This window comes from Hyaena hyaena, unplaced genomic scaffold (assembly GCF_003009895.1).
Source record: "Hyaena hyaena isolate Hyena2069 unplaced genomic scaffold, ASM300989v1 scaffold_304, whole genome shotgun sequence".
Taxonomy (NCBI): Eukaryota; Metazoa; Chordata; class Mammalia; order Carnivora; family Hyaenidae; genus Hyaena; species Hyaena hyaena.
The window spans coordinates 303970-323797 of record NW_024080937.1 but is presented as its reverse complement, the minus strand read 5'-3'; the positions used below and the strand labels follow the sequence as shown (position 1 = coordinate 323797).

The 19828-nt window shown below is 34.5% G+C and overlaps 1 protein-coding gene across 1 annotated transcript in view; it reads left to right on the top strand.

Moving 5' to 3' along the window:
* Positions 1-19828, top strand: part of SMARCA5 (SWI/SNF related, matrix associated, actin dependent regulator of chromatin, subfamily a, member 5) — a 35904-nt gene that overhangs the window by 9038 nt on the left and 7038 nt on the right. The window contains exons 4-16 of the mRNA XM_039248213.1: positions 1897-1997; positions 3516-3616; positions 4199-4378; positions 5470-5625; positions 5720-5851; positions 7200-7268; positions 10769-10878; positions 12671-12897; positions 14585-14706; positions 14787-14939; positions 16386-16518; positions 19042-19190; positions 19596-19715. Of these exons, the coding sequence (XP_039104144.1) occupies positions 1897-1997; positions 3516-3616; positions 4199-4378; positions 5470-5625; positions 5720-5851; positions 7200-7268; positions 10769-10878; positions 12671-12897; positions 14585-14706; positions 14787-14939; positions 16386-16518; positions 19042-19190; positions 19596-19715 (1753 nt within the window). The remainder of the gene's footprint in view (positions 1-1896; positions 1998-3515; positions 3617-4198; positions 4379-5469; positions 5626-5719; positions 5852-7199; positions 7269-10768; positions 10879-12670; positions 12898-14584; positions 14707-14786; positions 14940-16385; positions 16519-19041; positions 19191-19595; positions 19716-19828) is intronic.

The window sequence follows — 19828 nt, the reverse complement described above, 5'->3', positions numbered from 1 at the left end:
TGATTTTTAGCTCAGGTCATAACAGTTCCTGAGATCAACACAGTGCTCTGCATTGAAAGCAGAGCCTGCTTGGGATTCTCTCCTTCTCTCTCTGCCCCTCCCCTTTCTCTCAAAATAATAAACATTTAAAAAAAAAAAAAAAGCTCTTTCCTAGTTTATGGAGAATAAATTGGAATTTAGGGTAGATCTTTGTACTAAGATTTATAGGGTTAAAATGCAGAGAAGTATGAAAAATAACATAACTAAGACATTCTACTTTGAAGCACATAAAACAAGAAAATTCTTGCATATATTTACTGTCTTGGTCTGCGTTTCTGAGGAATGCTTTTCTGAGAAGGCTTATTACCCACTTCCATCAAGCATGTAGTTTTGGTAGAGATCACACTAGAGCTTAGATTTAGAGGTTTCAAGAGTGGCATAATCTACTGTTTTCTAACTTAAAATATTTGTTGGAAGTATGAAGGTTCAAAATTGGAAGCTTCATAATTGGAGAATAAGTACTTTTACTAATCTGAGCCCTTTAGAGATTAAGAAATTTGGCAATATTAAAACTGCAAAAAATTTGTTTTTAAGAGGCTGTTTCCAGTTCTCTTGGGATGTAGAATTTGTAGCATTTGTAATAAGCTTTGAGTGATTCTGATGAAATCTCAAATGAAGAGTCACTGCTTAAGCGCTAGGTTTCTGTGCTGCATATTCTGCAGCTTTTGCTGAATGTTGTAGATTTTAAGTATTTTATTTTAATTTTTTAAAATATTTTTACTTATTTCTAGGAGAGAGAGAGAGAGACAGCGTGAGCAGGGGAGGGTCAGAGAGAGAGGGAGACACAGACTCTGAAACAGGCTCCAGGCTCTGAGCTGGCAGTCAGCACAGAGCCCGACGCGGGGCTCGAACCCACGAACCGCGAGATCATGACTTAAGCGAAAGTCGGACGCTTAACCGACTAAGCCACCCAGGCGCCCTGATTTTAAGTATTTTAAAGTGTATTTATTTTTAATAGAAGGATAGTTGACACACATTGTTACATTACTTCAGGTGTGCAGCAGTGATCCCACAACTGTACATTATCCTATATTATGACCACAGTGATAGTCGTAGTTTTATTTTTGTTTTTGAGTATAGTTGACATAGTGGACATTAGTTTTGAGTGTACAGCTTAATTGATAGGACAAGTTTATACATTATGCTATGTTCCCCATAAGTATAGCTACCATTTGTTCCATTGCATGGCTGTCATAATATTATCGATTGCATTCCTGTGCCTTGCTTTTCATTTCTGTGACATACTCTTTGCATAACTGGAGGCCTAGATCTCTCTCTTCCATTCACCCATTTTGCCTTAGTGCCCCACCCTTTTCCATCTGACAACTCAGTTCTCTGTTTTTTTTTATAGTTCTGATTCTACTTTTTATTTTTTTTAAGGATTCATTTATGAGTGAAGTCCTGTGGTATTTGTCTTTCTCAATCTGACTTACTTCACTTAATATCCTCTGGGTCCATTCATGTTGTCCCAGATGACACAGTCTTGTCCTTTTGAAGGCTGTAGTTTTTAAAATGTTGATCTTTAGATTTTTTTCCTTCCTGGCAAACATACTTTAAAAAGTACCTTTAAATTACAAATTAGGAGATCTTTCTGACTGTATAGCTCCTTGAAATGAGATTATCACATTACTTCAGTTGTTACACTGTTGTCGTAATTGCATCATATATATTTTAGAAAGCCATGTAAAACATTTCAGGTTTAAATTTACTAATACCTATTGTTCACTTTTCTGGTCTTAATGTAAATGCCTATTGAAAATTATTGTGGAATCTGGGTCAGCCATTTTGACTGTTATGTTGAAATAGTAGCTGGTAGTTTAAAGTGCTAATCAGTTGATTTTATCATGAACTTGACAGCTACCGACATCGTAGAACAGAGCAAGAGGAGGATGAAGAACTATTAACAGAAAGCTCTAAAGCAACCAATGTTTGCACTAGATTTGAAGACTCTCCATCATGTATGTTATATGTATTTATAACTACTTGATTTTTTCAAGAATCCCCTTTGAAACATTGTTTGGTTAATGTTTTGGATTTGTTTTGGCTGTAATTTATAAAGGGAATTTTTAGTAATCTTTTGATACTTACTGAATGTGAAAATTCAGGGTTTTTTAGATGGAAATGTTAGTATATTAATAATGGTGCTGTATTTCAAAGGGGCATAAAATGCCACTGTGTCTATTGTTGTCTGAATGTATATGTAAAACTAGGAATGGATTTTGCCTTATATTTTCCCCAGATAAGAAAACTTAATGTGTAAAGAAAAGCACTTCATGAAGACTTCCGTTAACTGATCTCAGGATTTTGTATGAAGTTAGTTTAAAATTTTTTTTTCTGAAACATTTGTTTTTAATGGTTTTCCAAAAGAAAACCTGGTTAACCAGGTTTAAGTTTTACTTATATATAACCTTGATTGTGTGGTAGCACATTAGTCTTTACTGAAGCTTGACCTTTTTTTTTTTCTGATCTCGTTTCTCTGTCTTACTGGATAACTCGTTTGTGTGATCATAGTGGTTGTTAACAACAGCAAAAATTTATAAAGGTCAATATAGGACCTACAATTTGGACTTGTTATTTAAATGAACTGTAACTTGAACTCTTAGCAGGTCAAACTTCAGGCAAGAAGGCAAGACAGGATCTGGTTAGAAATTCAGCAATCTGGGGCGCCTGGGTGGCTTAGTCGGTTAAGCGTCCGACTTTCGCTTAGGTCATGATCTCGCGGTTCCTGGGTTCGAGCCCCGCGTCGGGCTCTGTGCTGACGGCCAGCTCAGAGCCTGGAGCCTGTTTCAGTCTGTGATTCCCTCTCTCTCTGACCCTCCCCTGCTCACACTGTCTCTCTCTCTCTCTCCTAGAAATAAATAAAACATTAAAAAAAAAAAAAGATTAAAAAAAAAATAAAAAAAACTGTGGTGATTTTGATATACATACTTAGTAATTATTCGGGTGGGAAATGTATAGTAAAACCCAGAAGAGATATTGTCTCTTTTGAACCTGTTAAAAACGTAACTTATGAAAGGTAAAGGAAAAACAATTTCTGTATATCTTGTCTTATTTCCCCTTTGTTAGGAGGAAAACTAAATCCCCAGAGAATGTCTCTAGGTTATTATGGAAGATGAAAACACTTGGTTTAAAAACATTTGTGATAACATTAAAAAAGGATATAAAGAGGAAAGAGAGTCTCTAGTACCAGTATATATTGGTAACATAGGAACTGAGTGATTGGGGTAGGTAATCTGATGCTTTACAGTCATATTTTTTACACTGGGTTATTCTCCCTGTGTCCCACCTGCTCCTTCTCTGCTTGAGATCACAGTGGTTGCCTCTAATGACTTGAAAAATTGAAGACAGAAAAGTGAGAGTAAACTTGGTGCAGATCCAAGTTATACCTGAGTACTTGAGTATCAGATCAAAGGGACTGCTTTTCTTTATTTCTTGTATTTTTAAAATACGCATTGTGTTTTTTCTTTTATTTTTAGATGTAAAATGGGGTAAACTGAGAGATTATCAGGTCCGAGGATTGAATTGGCTCATTTCTTTGTATGAGAATGGCATCAATGGTATCCTTGCAGATGAAATGGTATGTGTTTGGTAGTTTTTTAGAAGGCCATATTTTGTCATTGAAAATATGTCAGAAGTAATGCATTTTGAGAAACATGCTCTTGACAGACTTTTGTAGTAAAGTGTTTTGGCCATTTCCCTCCACTTCTGTAAAACAGGTGAAGGTAATTTTTCATCAATGAATATTTTCTCAAGGGTGGTAGCTTGTACAATTCTGTCTCAAAACATTTACCTCATTTACTGCTTATTAGTTACGTAGTTAATGTTTCAGAATTTCCATACAGTGATAGTGCTAAAACACTTAATTTTATGGATGAAGTATGGACTCAGAAGAAAAGGGTCTTAATTCTAGCCCTGCTGTGTGACTCTTGGGAAAGTCACTTAAACTTCTGGGCCTTATGGGTGTGGTAATAGTACTTCTTTATAGACCTCTGAAGATTAAAAAACAACACTGCTGAACTCGACACATAAAGTGTGCTTGCCATTTGTTAGCTATTATAAACACATAGCTTTTCTTCGAAATGTTTTTATATGTCAGGAAATACAAATATGGATGTCTACTTTGTTTTTGTTTTTCATTGCTTTTTGGTTACTCTTTCAGGGCTTGGGAAAGACTCTTCAAACAATTTCTCTTCTTGGGTACATGAAACACTATAGAAACATTCCTGGTCCTCATATGGTTTTGGTTCCTAAGTCTACATTACACAACTGGATGAGTGAATTCAAGAGATGGGTACCAACACTTAGATCTGTTTGTTTGATAGGAGATAAAGAGCAAAGAGTAAGCTTTTCATATTCCCTTATATTTTTGATACTAAATTTGAGTTTAGGTTTAGGGGAGGTAGTAATTAGAAGAGGATAAAAGGACTCCAGTAGTAAACTTGGTCTTCACAAGTATTCATAATTTACAGATATCATACTCTTTTGGTGGTCAAGAAAAGACCTACTGGGGAAAAGAAGTTGTAGATTGTATCATGCTGTATGAATATAGTTTGTTTCTTTTATTTTGAGATTGGTTGTATAAAATCAAAGGGCATCTTCTCATTCTAGAAGCAACATCCTTGTTTAAAGAAGTTTTTTAGATTGATATACATAATGGTAATTAATAGTCATGGTAGTTTTTAAAGATGGATTGAGCCAGTTACAGTATTTTGGTTAGCTGGTATGGTATTTAATGAAATAAAATGTTGGTCAATTGACATTTTTTTGGAAGGAAATAAGGATACTTTTGAGAATATGAAGTTCACATTTTAAAATGTACTATGTTGAAAGTAAATGTACTTAATTTTGTTTCCTTTTGATTTAACAATCAGGTATGATTATAGATTTCTTTTTCTTTTATTATAGATACTTTGGGTATTTTAAGTTACCAAATTGCTTTTTATGTCTTGGAGCCCAATTTAAACCACTTTTTGCTTTAGTTTATTTACTTGTAAAATAAGACTTATACTAGCAAAGCCTTAAATAGATCTGTAAGTATGAAAGAAATGAAAATGGTTAACTGTGAAACCTCCTTGAGTCTTCACTTTATGGCACAAACCACACACTCCTTTGCCTAAACCTGTCTCCGAAGAATTTTAGCACCTATTGGAAATGATAAAAGAAGACACTGAAGGGTTAGTTTATTGAATTTTGCAACGATCAACTTGTCAAATTTTTTTTTTTTTTTACTAAATGGCCCTGACGCTTAAAAATGATTAGTTAAAATGATTAATGAAGTTAGTTTGAGCCAGTTCTAGATGCTTGCATACTACAAGTAACTATTCCTTTTTAATAGTTCTCCCCTCTTTTATGTAATAGATTACTTGTCATCAATACATTAAGTGTATAGTTTATTTCTGCCTAATGTAAATTTTTTCTCTTGCTGCTTAGGCTGCTTTTGTCAGAGACGTTTTATTACCAGGAGAATGGGATGTATGTGTAACATCTTATGAAATGCTTATAAAAGAGAAGTCTGTTTTCAAAAAATTTAATTGGAGGTACTTAGTTATAGATGAAGCTCACAGGATCAAAAATGAAAAATCCAAGGTAATTTGGTATTTGGAAGTGAAAATCATTTGTGCCTTCATTTAGAATTTGATCAATATGTAGAATCTTCTAATGATGAATTTGGTTCTTTCAGTTGTCAGAAATAGTGAGGGAATTCAAGACTACAAATCGACTATTATTAACTGGAACACCTCTTCAAAACAACTTGCACGAGCTCTGGTCACTTCTCAACTTTTTGTTGCCAGATGTCTTTAATTCAGCAGACGTAAGTATGTCTTACTGTTGCCTGGTTGGAACATTAATGGATTTGTTCAGTGCTATATATTTTCATCATAAAATTGACCTTTCAGCCTTGCTTGAGATAATTGTTAACTTTTCAACTTTTATATGGCCTGGTGTAACCTACCGAGGTTTTTCTAGGCCTCCTGAGAGTTTGCTTGTTTGTGTCTTTTAATTTTTTTTTTAATTAATTTTTTAAAGTTCATTTATTTATTTTTGAGAGAGAGAGAGAATGCAAGCTGGAGAGGGGCAGAGGGAGAGAGGGAGACACAGAATCTGAAGCATGCTCCAGAGCTCCCAGCTGTCAGCACAGAGCCCTGCATGGGGCTCAAATCTACAAACTGAGATCATGACCTGAGCTGAAGTTGCATGCTCAGCAGAGTGAGCCACCAGGCACCCCTGTGTCTTTTGATTTTAATATCATTTTATGAATCAGTGTTTTGCTGAACCAGAGTTCATTTTTTAATTTTGTTTCCATGGCTGGAGAGAGAGCGAGCATGCGCCCAAGCACAGGCCTGGGTATGGGTGTGGCTTTAAGGAACTCAATAAGTTCCAAAAGGGATAATTTTGGATTGTTGTGTTAAGGATCATTTAAAAAGAATAGAGAAGTTTGTGTTCTTGGAAGACGTTTAATCTCACAAAAATACTTCAGTTCTGCTTTATGTATTTTGACATTTTTGCTTGAGATTATTTCTTTTTCTTACTGCATTGACACTTTGTTTAGTAATCTGTTAAAGTTTTGATGTAGTTAACACCATTAATTTTAAGATTATGCTTACTAACAAAGCACAAATATATATCAAATGTGCTAAAGAGAGAAGAATATGGAACTGTTATCTATCCTTTTTCAGATCCGACCCAAATACTAATGAAATGCTGGTAATTTAGTAAGTTTAATTAAAATTGACTGTTGCTCTGGAAGCTTTGTGTTTGAGTAGTCTGAGTAGCCTTAGAGAACAAACTAAAGTGATTTTAATTCTTAAGCTTTTCTAAAGAAAGATATTTTTCAAGAATATTAATTCTCTATTTCTACAGAATTTGCCTTCCAATGTTTTTTTTTTTTTTCATTGTGAAATTTGTTATCTTGGTGTTTTTGAGAAAATTGTGTAGGAAGTAATCTGATTCTCAAAGTAGTTCTAAAATTAATTGCTAACAGTGACACATGAAATCTATGGGATTGAACCAAATGAGTTTTATGAGTTTTTCTATTTACAACTCAAATACTAAACTAATTCGAGAAATCGTTGTTACATCTAGCATAAATAGGGTATTTGTAGTTAATTACTGGTAGTTAATATTTCTGATCTTAATATATTTTTGTTTTGTTAATCCAGGACTTTGATTCATGGTTTGATACAAACAATTGCCTTGGGGATCAAAAGCTAGTTGAGAGGCTTCATATGGTAAGTATTTTGGAATAGGTTAAAAAGCATATTTCTACTGGGAAACATGAGTAGAGGTTTAAATTAGTGGATTATTTTTCTGTTAACAAAAAAAGACATAGTGACCAGAATCAGATCTATTTTTTTTTTTTTAAGTTTATTTCTTTAATTTTGAGAAAGAAAGACCCAGTGAGGCAGTGGCAGAGAGAGAGGGAGAGAGAAAGAATCCCAAGCAGACTCTGCACCCACAGCACAGAGCCCGATGTGGGCTTGATCTCACGAATTATGAGATCATGACATGAGCTGAAATCAAGAGTTGGGTGCTTCACCAACTGAGCCACCTAGATGCCCCGCAGAATCAATCTATTTGAATCCTGTCACTTACTATTTGATCTTAACAAGTGGAAGCAGGGTGATGTATGGTGCTTTTAGAGTTAGAACCTAGGATGAAGTCCTAATTTAATAAATGGAAAAAGTAATCCAGGTTTAAGAGATGTGGTTCTCAAAGGCTAATGGGGTCAGTCTTTTGTTCTTAAATTCAGTGACCGTGTATAAGCAATTGCTAATAGTGCATTGTGAGCACAGTTGGTAAGTTTTTGTTGTGATACGTAGCTTTGTTCCGTCTTCACGAAGATTCACAAGTGAAAGTTGGTTGGTAGGTTGTATTTCTCAAATACAACCCAGATTAAGATAGCCTGATTAGCAGAATAAAGCCAGACCTTGTAAGCATGGCATACAAGGCCTTTCATGACCTAACTCAGGGATTCTCCACTCGTATTGACATTTCAATCTAGATAATAACAGGGAAGGTGGTTTTCCTGTTTAACAGCATTCTTAATACTTTTTTTTTTACCCACTACATGCCAATAGTATGTCCCCATTTGTGACAACCAAACGTGTTGCTGGGCATTGCAAGTGCTGGGCATTGCAAGGCAGCATTCCTTCCCAACCCCCATGATTTAACTTTCTGACATTCTCTAACTGCTGTTTCACTTCTTATATCAGTTTACTTTGTTAGAATTACCTCACTATCAATTTTCTGTAAACATTGTGCTAATTTCAGTCTCTTTGTCTTTGCGTGTCCTTTCTGCTGCACCTAATAATCTTCTTTCCTATTTTCCCCTGCTTTCTGTATCTAGTCCAGCACTCAGTGCTAATGTCACTTCTTCCACTGACTACCCAGGACAAGGCCAGCCTAGAAATTTCTTTGTATCCATCTTCAATAATCATGGCATTCTAACATAGGACTTTGCATAGTTTTGAAATGTTTAACTTACAAATGTTTTTCTTGTTGTGTAAGGTAAATACAAAGTCAGGAAATGTGTTACATTTGTATCTCTAGCACAATGCTTAGTTCATAGTGGATATTTGAACAGGAGAGTAATTAAGTTCATGAATGTTCAAATATGTGTTTCTATATAAATTAATTGTAATGTGTTTTAAAATTCCCATGTACTGAAACTGAATTATATTAAGTATTTGAAGGTCATAATCTCCTAGACCTATTTGTTTCAATTTACATGGCATTTAAGCATGTAAGCAGTGAATTTAGATTCATTTACTGGAAAGAGTGTGGAGTATATATGTAGACTTTGCTTTAATAAATAGGCACATGTACGTAAAGCAAGCTAAAACAGTCCACGTGACCGAACCATCCACTTTTGGCATCTCTGTGTATTTTATTCAGAGAGTAGTATGAAGATGTTTATCAAATTGGGGAGAAGAGGCCTGGTAGCTACCTTTTTGTACTCCGTCTTGAAATTCCCACCATAGTTCCTGTGGTCTCATGATGAGAGGATATTCAGAATCAGCATATGTGTACTTATGAATGAGATCATTCTTACTTGATGTATCAGTTATCTATTATTTCCACATACTCCCAACACCCCCCACCCCCCCTAAAAAAAAAAAACCCTTAATAGTATATATTTTATTAACTCCAGAATTTATGGGTTGGCTGAGTGGTTTCTTTGCTGGTTTTAACCACGATTTGTCCCCTACATTTACCTGGACAATTCTAGAAAAGGGCCAGTGGGGCTGAAGGTCTTCACTAACATGTCTGGCAGTTGGTGCTGGCTCTCAGCTAAGATTATACTAGCTTCCTTACATGATGATATTAGGAAGTGTTGATGATTCTTTAACCAGTTTTTAATTTGTTGCTGTATTTTTACAAGCTAGTGTAAATAGAACATAGGAAGATACAAATAAAAATTTTTAGTTTTATAGATATTTTAAATTTTTTTATGAAAATGAACTGCATATAATACAACACAGATAGGTTTACAGACATGCTGAATAAAAAATGAGATGAAATGTACAAAAATACAACAGATACACTGTATGTGGGTGAGGTTAAAAATAATAGGTAAAATTAATCTAGGATGTTAAATGTAAGAATATTGTTTACCTTTGGGGACAAAAAGGAGAATAGTGACTGGGACGGTTGTAAGAGGGATTTCTGCAGTATTCTGTTTTTATCTAGGTGGTAGGTAGTTAATGGGTTTGTTTACTTGATTAAAATTTATTGAATTGTATAGTCATGATTTGTGTACTCTATGTATGGTCTACTTCCATGAAAAAGGGTGGTAAAGTTTCTTTTACTAAGTTTTCATTTTAATTGCAGTATAGGTAATGTACAGTGTTAGTTTCAGGTGTACAGTACAGTGATTCAACAATTTAGTACATCACCAGTGCTTATCATAAGTGCACTCCTTAATCCCCATCACCTATTTCACCCATCCAGCCACCCACCAAAAGGGTAGTAAACTTAAAAACCTTAACCATAAAATCATTTAAATGTGAGTGTAGCGTGAAGTATTGTTGGACAATCTACCTGCACGTACAGTAGTCCTGTCTTGTCCCTCCTTCTCCACCACCTCTGTCTGCAGGTGATCCATTCCAAGATTCCCAGTGGATGCCTGAAACCATGGATAGTACCAAACCCTGTACATAGGGGTGTTTTTTCTTATACATACATATCTGTGATAGTTTAATTTATATATTAGGTAAGGTAATAGATTATAACAGTAATTATAAAATAGGATAATTGTAATACTCTGTAATATAAGTTATATAAATACGGTCTCTCAAAATACCTTACTGTACTGTATTACCCTTCTTCTTATGATGAGATGAAGTAAGATGAAGGACATTAGGCATTATGCCATAGCATTAGGCTTTTACTGACCTTATAATATGTTATGAGGATCATCTGTTTCCAGACTGTGGTTAATACACAAGTAAGGGAGGACTATAACTAGTTTTAATCCTGACAGTCAGTGATTGTTGAAAGCATCAATACTTAATATTTTTAGTATTTTATGACAACATAGCAAGCATATATTGATTTTATGTATTGAATAAGTAATGATCTTGTATTACCCTGTAGGAATTTGGTAATAAATTATATATTTGGAAGGGAGAAGTCCTAAAAAATAGATAAATTTCCATATCATAAACAATCTTGAGATCCTCAATGCGTATAAAATAAGGTCATCTCCATTTCTTTTTGAATCTTAAAGGTTTTGCGTCCATTCCTCCTTCGTCGAATTAAAGCTGATGTTGAAAAGAGCTTACCTCCAAAGAAGGAAGTAAAAATCTATGTTGGTCTCAGCAAAATGCAAAGGGAATGGTATGTGTTCTTAGATGTTTTGAAATCACTATTCACTAACTTCGGTTGGGTTTTGTTTTCCTAATTGTGTCTTCAAGGAATTCCTGTTTGCTCTGTGAACTCAGACTGAAGAGTTTTCTGGTCAGATGACTTAGGACTTGCTAATTAAATTTATAATACAAAGACTTGAAACTAATAGCTGACAGAATCAGGATGGGACGTTCATGAATCCAAGGATTAAATTTAGCATTTAACTAAAAAGGGATATATATATATATATATCTCTCTCTCTAAACCCCTCTACTTGGGTTTTTTAAAAAGAAATTGATGGCACAGATGTAGACATATGGTTAACTTGGTGGTTCACAAATACTGGATGGTGGATTAGTGCTAATCGCTGATGAAGTTGGAGATTGTAGAGATAGAAAATTTAGGTGCTTTCTTTTTTTTAGTTCACAAAGCTATATATATTTAATTTATAAGACTTCATTCTGAGTTCATGTGTTACTTTAGGCAGGATAAACTGTCCTTTTGTGAATTTATGGTGGTAATACATGGTAGCTATTTTTAAACACTTCTCTAGAGGGTAATAAGAACGTTAAAACCCTTGTAAGTTTTGTCTTGTCTCTTTTCTTTTTTTTTCCCCTCTTTTCTCAGGTTTTATGGTGTTATTAAAAAAAATTTTTTTATAGATAGGTCATTGTGAATCTACAAAGTGAAGAGGCTGTAAAAAAAAAGACAGTGTTATCTTAGCATATATTAATATAAACATAGTGTTCAAAGGAGACAAATAGCCTTTTATTCTTCACTGATTACACTATATTTCAAGCGTATTTAATTCTGTACTTGGTAAGTATTTGTAAGTGGCTGGAGTTGTTGGTAAAAAGACAAAGAATAGAATGTAAGAAATGGGCACATTATCTGGGAAAGAAATGACTATTGTGGTAGGTAGTCCATCCTAAATGTCCTCAGAACTTCTGGAAAGCTTTTATAAGGTTCAAAGCTATCAGGCTTGTCTTGTATGGCTCTAAAATAACAGAACTACAACATGAGTTCAAATTTAGGGAAGAGAAATCTTTTGTAGTTAAACACTGGTGAACTTTTTTATCAGTCAGAAATGTGATGGAAAGGTCTACCATGAATATTTTATGCCTCATAACTGGAATTGTTAAGCATAGATTGCTTTAGGTTATTGAAATTATTTTATTTAGAGGATTCAAAGTCTTGAAACTTTGGTATTTAGACAGATTTGTCTTACCTGCAGGATGTTTAAGTTCTTGATAGGCTTTCAAGGCTTTTTACAATCCATCTATGGCTATAGCGTTACTGCCCTCATATCTCCTTCTCCCCTCATGTACTTCTGTTTATATTTAAATCACATTTTCATTTTTTTTCTCATCATCATGCCTTACCGTATCATGATTCTTCTCCCCTCCCAGATCCTCACATTCTTATGCAAATGCTACATTAGCTACATTGAATTGTAGTTGAATGGTAGCACTCTTCCATTGGAAAAGACTATAAATTAAAATTACATTTAAAGCTTAAGTGTTAGTTTTGATTAGTTAATGTTGTGTCATTCTGCTTTCTTTTAATTCATCCCATACTATTTTGGACCTAAAGGCCCAAAGTATAAGTGTGAACATTGGAACAATGGGGGCAATAAAGAAAAACCACGAAAAAGGAAAATGTTATAATAGATGGTAAACTCCTAATTACATCTTAGAAGTTGATTGGTTCTTTACAGATATTTTTGGGTTGAGGCAGGGGAGGGAACACTTGAGCCCTTTTAAAATGTTTTTCTTCTCAATAGGTATACTCGGATATTAATGAAGGATATAGATATACTAAATTCTGCAGGGAAGATGGACAAAATGAGGTTATTGAACATCCTGATGCAGTTGAGGAAATGCTGTAATCATCCATATCTCTTTGATGGAGCTGAACCTGGTCCACCTTACACGACAGATATGCATCTAGTTACCAACAGTGGCAAAATGGTGGTGTTAGACAAGCTGCTCCCTAAATTGAAAGAACAAGGTATCTGTGTTACTAGTATCAAATTGAGAAGTGATGAAAACTGTTTTAAAATTCTAATGTAAAATGAGGGACCACTATAATTTGAAATTACTAATCTGGTACTTTATAAAGTTGAGTGTGGGTCATTTAAAAATTTCTAGCCATTATCTGAGCTTCATTCTCCCCCCACCCCACCCCCCATTTTTAGGCTGATAAATCTTCGTACTGGTCAGTAGTCAGGGCAGTTATACTCTTGGACTTTGGGAGAGAGTTCTCATTTTATGTATGTTTTCCCACATATATCAGTTTTTTGTAGTAAAATGCCAAGAATACTCTTTCCACTTTACACAGCTCTCAGATACTTTGGTAGAAGTGTTGTATCCGTCGTATTGTTTTTCAATTATTTATGTGGGTTTTTATATAATTATTAAATAGCAATTAGTTATCTAAATTTAAACAAATTAAACAATAAATTATGAATTATTAAGCATGTGCATGGACCCAAAGCAGTTTTGTTTATTTGTTTATAACATGTTGAGTTTTTATATGAAAATGAGTATGTCTGTAGTATGTGTAGAGATGTACTTAAAATACAGGACAGTAGAACGAATTTAGTATGATACCAGCTGCAACAATTACAAATTTATGGCAAAACTTTTTTCTCCTCTTTACTCCTCTCAGATTTTGAAACTAGTCCTAGACATTAAAACACTTTATACACAAATTATTCCGTAATGTGAAATATACAGATTTAAAATTTTTCCATTTGTTTTTCTCAATGTCTTGATAAGAATGATTTTTGTACCAGTCTCCTTTAGGATATTGACTATCAAAAACCTTCTAAGAGTTGTCAGTGAATTGGTTTACTTTTTTCTTTATTGCTTTTATACCTTTTTGTGGAAATATATTTTCTAAAAATGCTTTCCTTGAAAGCTGAGTAGTAATTAAAGGATTGAGTTGGTGGAGAGGAATAGCAAGAACTTGGTAGGAATACTCAGATATTAATGAAAGCTGTATTAAGCCCTGTAAGAAAAATGAGACCTGTTGAGCATCGTTAGTATTTCAGGTACAAGAAGGTGAGACAACAGCGGATCATTGGTGTCAGCTTCCAAAATAAGATAATTTCATAATCATTTTTTATAATGATCCTTGATCATTCTACTGAAGGCATTGTTCAGCTGGCTGAAGAAATGGAAGGCAGTTGGATAACTTGAATCATGGCATAAGTGAAGGATGACCAGTGTAGATGTGAGGCCACATTTATATTCTGGTCTTTTGATCTGGAATGGGGTCTTTAGAACTAGAATGAGATGGTTTTGAGTGTGTTAGGGGATGTTCAGGGCCCTGCACATGGGAGAATTGTGGTGGTGATGGAAGGTTACTTTTAAATGTATGTGGAATAAAAAGAATGGTTCTCTCAGCCTTGGGATGGCAAGACATCCCACACCAGAACAAATACCCTTTTCTGTTTACTTCAGTGTGTTGTACAGATTTCCCCCCTTTTCCATTTGTGCCACGATGGGAAAAATGTAGAGAATGACTGACTTGGATATGTAAATAATGTATAGTTTTTTTCTGACGCCCAACTAGGTAACTTGGAATTAAGGGCGGTAATTGGTTAGTCTTAGTTTTAGTTAGCCTTAAATTTTTAAATACATTTTTTTTACTCTTGAAGCTTCTGAAAATGGGCTATTCTATTTGCTAACAGGTTCACGAGTACTAATCTTCAGTCAGATGACAAGGGTATTAGATATTTTGGAAGATTATTGCATGTGGAGAAATTATGAGTACTGTAGATTGGACGGGCAGACACCCCATGATGAGAGACAAGTAAGTAAAATCCAAGGGGGAAGGTAAAAAATAATCAGATAAAATAGTTTCCTGACATTTGTTTTATTTTCTGTCTATAGGATTCCATCAATGCATACAATGAACCAAACAGCACAAAGTTTGTTTTCATGTTAAGTACACGTGCTGGTGGTCTTGGCATTAATCTTGCTACTGCAGATGTAGTAATTTTGTATGATTCAGATTGGAATCCTCAAGTAGATCTCCAAGCTATGGTAAGAGATAACAGTAAATATATTCTGTGCTTAATATTTTCATTAGAGCAAGCTAATAGTCTACAAATGTCAGTGACTTAAACCCAGTAGCATATTATTTTTCTCTGACCTAATAATTCAGTGAGGATATTTTATAGGTGAACTTTCATCTAAAGCAGGGTATTTCCATCTTTATAGTTTTGCCATATTTTAGGACCTTGGAGTCCAGCTATATCCTGTATATTCTGATGGTAGAAGGGGTGTGAGAGAGACCTGAGGATTGCCAAGGAAATTTTTTTCTGGGTCAGACCTGCAAGTGTCTTCACGCTTATTGGCCAGCACTCAGTCACATAGCTGGGTGCAAGACAATTGGTAAAAGTACAGTTGTGCCTTAGGAAGAAAGGGAAACCGGTTTGGTGAACTACAAACCTCCCTACCAAATTTGTACCCATGTGTGGGAGTACTTTGGCTATATCAGGAAGGTCATTCTTAGGTTGAAAAGATTTGTGATCTGTAGATAAATATGAAAAGTTAAAAATTTCTTACATTTGGTACTGGATACATAATGTTGGTGACCATAACTGGTGTTGGTTGCTTTTATCCTGTACTTTTTATAAGGGTAGTTGAGGAATATTGATCAATTAGAAATAGGGATGTTTTATAAAAATGTGTTTTGTGAACTTAACAGAAGTTAAACAAATGGAATTTAATTTGACTACTTGTAGTTAATTGGGCGATATTTAAGGATTAGGATTTTTACATTGTTTGTGGAATTCTTTTATTCATGTTACTCCTTTCCCTAATTAAACAGTGAAACTTTATATATGATTTAAGTGGAAAGGCAGTTTGAATTTAAACTTAAGAAAAATAGGGGCACCTGGGTGGCTCAGTTGGTTAAGCGTCCGACTTCTGCTCAGGTCATGATCCTGTGGTTAGTGGGTTCGAGCCCTGCATCGGGTTCTGTGCAGGCAGCTCAGAGACTGGAGCCTGTTTTGGATTCTCTGTCTCCCTCTCCCCCTGCCCCTCCCCTGCTCATGCTGTGTCTCTCTGTTTCAAAAATAAATTTAATAAAACTATAGAAAAGTAAATTTAAACCTAAGAAAGATAGATTCAGGAAAATTTTTTATTATTTGACTTAAAAATTATAACTTTGTTATATCTAGAGATGTGAATTTTATGTCCGTGTAACCTGGTAAAAGTAACCAGATAGTTTCTCACAGACTTAGTATCTGATGTGTTCATACCTCCTAAAAGTTTTCCTTGTGAGATAACGAATTAATCTTACTGAAATGGAGAAACTTTGAGAATCTAAGAAATATAAATGTAATACAAATCTATTTTCAGAGTACTTTTGTTACCTTAAAAACTGTTTCATTCTTGAGAATATTTTGTTTGCCAGTATACATAATCAGATGTTATTTATGTGAGTTTTTAACTGTATTCAAAGTAACATGGTAATTTGCCTAGGACCGGGCACATAGAATTGGACAAACCAAGACAGTCCGAGTGTTCCGCTTTATAACTGATAACACTGTGGAAGAAAGAATAGTGGAACGTGCGGAGATGAAACTCAGACTGGATTCAATAGTCATTCAACAAGGTGAGCCTTAGAACTTTGAAGAATTTACCAAATTGGATTGACATGTTTGCTTCCTAGATTTTTTCCTCAGTTTGTTATTGAGCACCTATGGAATCAAGCTAGCAGCCTGAACATTATTTATATTTCAGAGAAAAAGTGAGCTTTAGTTTTATTAAGAAGATTGGTTTGGGCTCAGGAAGGTTGAAGTTTGCATATTGATTTTGCCAGTTAGCAGTGTTTTTATACTACTTGAGCCTGTTTCTTCATCTGTTAAATGGGGATAATGGGAATTACATTTAGGACTTTTAAGGATTAAAGAAAGGGGATAATGTATATAAAAAACCCAGCATTCAGTGTGGTACACATTAAGTAGAGCTGTAGGGAGTATGATTTACATGTACTAATAAGCACTCTTTTAATTACCTTGGGGTAAAATGAAGAAATACAAATGACACTCAAAGAATCTGATGTTACTCTTTTTTTAGTCTGCCAGCTATTTACTGAACATCCACCAGATGCCAGGCATTGTTCTTAGTGCTGAGAACACAGTGGTGAATGAAAGCAACAAACTGTACTTCCATAGAGTTTATAATTTAATGAGAGGGTAACACAATATAATATTACAATGTAATGTTTATTACATAATGTAAATAGGACTAGTGGGTAAGAGTGGGACTTTATTTTGGGTTGATTGAAGAGAACTAAGTTCTCATGCCAGATTAGCTTTTAAGAAGACATTTACATTTTCATGAAGCTGTATTACGGTAAGGTTGGTGATGGGATGTATAACATGAAAATATAGGGGGGAATACCTCACTAACCTTGGAATCACATTCGTTTCTTTCTTTCTCAGATTTGCATTATGAGCATGTACTTTTTATCTGTCTATAAAGATACACTGGTTAATACGGTTCACTGATGATTCCATGTTAGGTGTCTTCGTTTTGTCACCCAGCTTTAATTTTCATGTAAGGGAATGTTACATTTCTTTGATACCTCATTAATGCCAGCCATAGTGTTAGCCACATCTCTGAAGATGTGACAATTAAATGGTGGCTTATTGTTTTTATTAGTAATTATTATCATGTGCTTACTTTGTGCCAAGCAAGATGCTAAATTGCATCTATTATCTCCTGTAGTCTTCATACAAGCTTCATGTTGGCATAAGAATTAGAGGCAAGTCACTTGTTTAACATTTGTGTAGCTAGGAAGCGACTCATTGAGGACCAAGAACTTTATTAACTATTAGAGTGGAGTGTTTAATTATGAAAGTGTCTGGAGCCTGCCCAACAGTGAGTTTTCTCATGGGTAATGTAAGGGCTAGTTTTTTTACCCCCCCCTCTCATTCTTCATCCATGTTTTTAGAAGAACACCTACCTTGTGTTAATTGTTCTCATCTATGAAACACTTTTTTTTTTTTTTTTAAAGGATTAAAAATTAGTTGTCAACTCAGAAAAGCTGTTTGAGTTTTTTTACTTAGTTGGGGTTTTTTGTGGGGAAGGGTCAAATTTTGGAGCACAATTTTGTGCTGATAGCTTTGCAGGCATTAGTCAAACAGCAAACCTCAGGTGTATACCTTTGCATTACCGTCTTGTGGAGTAAGGAACATAATTAAAGGTAGAAGATAAAGGTATCACAGAACCACTTTATGTCTGAATAGCTCTCCCCTGTCCTGTGGGGAAGTAGTTTCAATAAGGCTGTGAACATTTTGATAGTGAGATGGCTTCAATCCAAAGAAACGTGTTCTGTAGATCTATTCTAACTTTGTTAAGTCATAAATGTTTGTGTATTCTGTTAGGGATCCATGCATTTTAGATCTGAGAGAACAACTTGGATATTTATGTAAACACTCATTACAAGTTGGTTGGACTACGAAACTCGAAGTTTGTGTGTTGTATGGCCTTCTGGGCGAAAGTAATTCTTTTTGTATTTTGGTTTGTTTTGTTTTGATGCCTGCATTTTTGAAAACACAAATTACAGTGTTAGCCAAATTCCGACCAACTGAAGATCTTAATTTTCTTAGGTTGAATTTGTTCTACAATCAAAAAAAATGCTTTCAAGAGTTTTAGTCTTTAAAATCAGAAATTGATTATGTTTCAGAGCTTAAAGTTTGGCAGTGTAAAAGTTTTTTAGTACTTCACCTTTTTTTAAGCAGAAAAAGCTGATTGGGAAGTTAATGCATTTCTGCTTATCAGAAATTCCTTGTGTTTATAATCTCCTCTGTTGATACTTAAAAAAAATTGATAATTTTGATTTTCAAATATCCCAAATTGCTATTATTCAGCCCATACAAGAATATATTTTATTGAGTTGGTGTACAGTAGGCTTCATTATGTAACAGATAAGCTTTAGAATATTTTAAATCTTATAGCTAAGAATTTGGCATTGTTCTATGTGAAAATGAAAATTATCAGATGAATAAACAAGTGATTGATGCTTGAGGCAAAATACATAGTATTACATCTAACATTTAAAATTCCAAGTTTCCAGTAAAGTATAGTTTAACATTATACAGCATATGTTTTGTTTTTTTTTAATTTCCAGGAAGACTTGTGGATCAGAATTTGAACAAAATTGGGAAAGATGAAATGCTTCAAATGATTAGACATGGGGCAACACATGTATTTGCTTCAAAGGAAAGTGAGATTACTGATGAGGATATTGATGGTATTTTGGAAAGAGGTGCAAAGAAGGTGAGGTACAGATTAAGTGACAGTGTTTTTATTTTAGTTTTTAAAGTTATTAGAAAGACATGCACAGGAGGGGGAGGGGCCAAGAAAGAGAGAGAGAGAATCCCAAGTAGGCCCCACACTGTCAGCACAAAGCCTGACATGGGACTGGAACTCTCAAACTGAGATCATGACCTTAGCCGAAATCAAGAGTCAGACACTTAACCCAATTGAGCCAGACACCCAGTCATCCCTCAGTGTGATGTTTTTAATATATAAAATGTTTTAAATCAGAACTGTTTGAGGAAACACTTGTTAATGTGAATCATAATAAAGAAGCTTTTGTATACTGTAAAGCCTAATTTTGACTACAGTTCACCTATTTTTTGTTTGTTTTATTCTCTATCTCTAATCTGTTTTTCCCCCTAGACTGCAGAGATGAATGAAAAGCTCTCCAAGATGGGTGAAAGCTCCCTTAGAAACTTTACAATGGATACAGAGTCGAGTGTTTATAACTTTGAAGGAGAGGATTATAGAGAAAAACAAAAGGTAATTTTGAAAGACAGTTTGGTTACTTGAACATTTTATTTTACTTGCAACTTGCAATTTTAAGTGTTAGATGTAATGCCTTTGTAAGTTTGTCTCAAAGTAGTCATTTCTGT